The sequence below is a fragment of the Salvelinus namaycush genome, chromosome 38 (assembly GCF_016432855.1).
Source record: "Salvelinus namaycush isolate Seneca chromosome 38, SaNama_1.0, whole genome shotgun sequence".
Lineage (NCBI taxonomy): Eukaryota > Metazoa > Chordata > Actinopteri > Salmoniformes > Salmonidae > Salvelinus > Salvelinus namaycush.
The window spans coordinates 20670197-20673421 of record NC_052344.1 but is presented as its reverse complement, the minus strand read 5'-3'; the positions used below and the strand labels follow the sequence as shown (position 1 = coordinate 20673421).

Below are 3225 nucleotides of genomic sequence, written 5' to 3'. Positions count from 1 at the left end.
TGAGCTTGTTTGGTCTACCATATCGCGGCTGAGCCGTTGATGCTCCTAGATGTTTCCACTTCACAATAACAGCACTTACAGTTGACCGGGGCAGCTCTAGCACGGTTGAGCTCTTCAGTAAGGCCAATGTTTGTTTATGTAGATTGCATGGCTGTTTGCTCGATTTTAGACACCTGTCAGCAACGGGTGTTGCTGAAATAGCTGAATCCACAAATGTGTAGTTGTGTCCACATACTTTGTATATATAGTGTAGCTTGAAGAATATTTTAAAAGAGAAATGGGCAAATATTGCACAATATAGGTGTGCAAAGCTCTTATGAGACTAACCCAAGAAGACTGTAATCGCTGCCAAAGGTGTTTTTACCATGTATTGACTTGGGGGGGGGGGGGGGGGGGGACGTATATAATCGAGGTACATTTGTGTTTTATATTGCATTAATTTAAAAGAATATCAGTTTTCTTTCACTTTGACACTACAGAGTATTTTGTGTAGATGGTTGACAAAAAATTGCTATTATATCTGTTTTAATCCCACTTGGTAATAAAAAATTTGAAGAAATCCAAGGTGGGTGTGGACTTTCTATAGGCACTGTATTTCAAAATGTAAACATGGGAAATGCATATTACAATGTAAACACAGAAAACATGAGAAGAACAAAGGAATGATCTTTGTCATCAGGTGACATTAACACAACCCTTCTCTCTCCCGGACACCGGACACCATCAAGTCTTCGTTTAACAGGTGGAACAGGAACCCATCATTGGTGAAAGGTATGTGCAGGGCTATAAAAGCTCAGTCTTGCAAGGGGACAATTGAAGTCTGGTGTACAACCAAACTTATACTGTAGATCTACAGAGACATCATGAGAGTCACTGCAGCCGTCCTACTGGTCCTCTGTCTCCTGGCCGTCAGTCATGGTAAGTTACCATCATCTGAAACATGCTTGCTCAACTTGGAGTTGATGAAATTTGCTCCATAATGTCATCCTCCTTTTTCTTGGTGTACTCTACTCATATGTCTTTGTCTCCATAGCATGGGACTGTCAGGAGGTAGTAAACATCAAGAATCTGATGCAGATCGATGCAGGACTGGGGCAAGTGGTTGCTACGGACACAAGTCAAGTCCCCTACTACCTTGTAGGTGATACATGGATCCGCCTGCCTGGTTCCCTGAAGCATATCACTGTAGGACCAGCAGGGATCTGGGGTGTCAACAAGGCAGACTCAATCTACAAGTATGTGGCCGGTAACTGGGTGCAAGCTGCCGGTAAGTGGAAAGCATTACTCAATATTTATCCAGACGACACCTTCTTTTTAGCTTTCCTGATATCATCAGGCTGTTGATTTTTTTTTAAATTGTAACTTGTAGGTCATTTGGCAGTACTGACAGATATGTGCTCCTTGTTTGCTTGTCCGTCCGTCTGTCTGTCTTTGTGGTCTTCAGGCCTTCTGAAACAGTTGGATGCTGGAGGTGAACAGTTTATTGTGGGGGCTAACATGGACGATACTCCATTCTGTCTGACACGTAGTGCCACAGTTGGCTACAAGGGTCCAGGCTCACCCCTTCCATGGACAGGATTGCCAGGAGCTGTGAAGTACTACAGTTGTGGACCCTTTGGGTGCTGGGCAGTCAACAAGAATGATGATATCTTCTTAATGAGTGTAAGATCTGGGAAAGAGTGTGAGAGCTGGAGCAGAGTAGTAGAGGATGGAGAGTGTCAGTTATTCTAAAACTGTTTCATATTATAACTGTTGAAATGGTCCTAAAACCCTGATTGAATCTGTTTGTTTCCAGCTGAATCAAGACTGCCAAAACAACGGGTGGAGTCACATTGAAGGCAAGCTTTCCATGATTGAGGTGGCAACTGATGGTAGTGTCTTTGGGGTCAACTCTGCGGGTAGTGTTTTTACCAGGTAAGGTTGCTACTGAACTATGTGTATAATAATGGTATACCTTTAATTATAATTCTTATCCTTACTGTACATGCTTAGTGAAGCTCTTTACACAACAACTAAAATACTGTAGATACATAAATAAAATCAATCAAATATAATCAGATCTAAACTTATAATAGACTTATAAAGAAATGTGTAGACAGTGTAAGGTAAAATATGTAAAGTGGGATGTCCTGTAAAGCTACAGTTTGTGATAAAAACAACAACTTCCCAGACACCCCACCACTTGTTTTGGTAAACAGCTGAGGAATGTAGTTAGAGACATGTAACTACTCTCAAATTCATACATGGAGCTACGCATGCAAAGACACATAAATGATTTGTTATAAAAAAAATGTAACATGTTTTTTAAAGCTATACATTGTTTGTTTACAATAACATTGTTTACAAACAATTGAGTAAAAACTTACATTTTTAGCTTCTGATGTGGTTGAATAAAGCTCAAGAGGCAAAAGTTACATTCTTAAAAATCAATGGCTATAATCAATTATTAAAGTCCAAAAATGGATGTACTTAAAAAAATTGATAATCTTTAAACATGAACCCCAAACTTTTCTTCAACACAGAGACGGCATCACAGCCAGTAAACCAGAGGGCACCGGATGGAGCAATATCCCAATGTGTATGCGCATGGGCCACGTGACCTACGACCTGGGCCGTCTTTGGGTCGTCTCCAAGTCTGGCGTCACCATGGTGTGCACACCTTAGCCTCTCCTCTGCATCTGAAGGCCGTTCGGGATCTGTCTAACGTTTACTTGCTAAGTCATTGATCTCTCTTTCTGGAAATTTCAACATTAGTTAATAAAAATCCTTAATTTTAAAACCTATTGCTCTACCTATTATTTTCAATTCTTCAATGATCTTATTGACATAAAAAAAAAAATGTATTTGATATTTTCTTGATCACTCTTTGATTAACACTTCAATAGATCTTTGCCATGGCTGCTATTTAACTGTAGTGTAAACTTGGGCACGGTCATGTTGCTCACAATCCACATGGGTTTTGCTGTGCTTCAGAGGTCATCAATAGGGTTGGATGGAATCCTTGTCATTGTTTATTATCTCATTATATAATAATTTCTTGCAAAAATAAAGCATTCCTTTTGAAACTATTGTAATTTCTGTGTTATTGTTTTTTTTGTTATCATATTGAACAGAGGGATTTTAGGTTGCTCTGCCAAAGGTGATTTTAGCATCGAAATCATGGTGGGGCAAACTCAACCAATTTTTTTTTAGATACATGCCAGCAAAGCCACTGCACAACACAAA

The 3225-nt window shown here is 39.7% G+C and overlaps 1 protein-coding gene across 1 annotated transcript; it reads left to right on the top strand.

Annotated features, from left to right (window-relative positions):
* Positions 1 to 863: 863 nt before the first annotated feature.
* Positions 864 to 2664, top strand: LOC120032092 (fish-egg lectin-like). The gene is made up of 5 exons (XM_038978033.1): positions 864 to 918; positions 1034 to 1267; positions 1445 to 1662; positions 1796 to 1914; positions 2523 to 2664. The coding sequence occupies exons 1-5, from the start codon at positions 864 to 866 to the stop codon at positions 2662 to 2664; spliced, it is 768 nt and encodes a 255-aa protein (XP_038833961.1).
* The last annotated feature ends 561 nt before the right edge of the window (positions 2665 to 3225 follow it).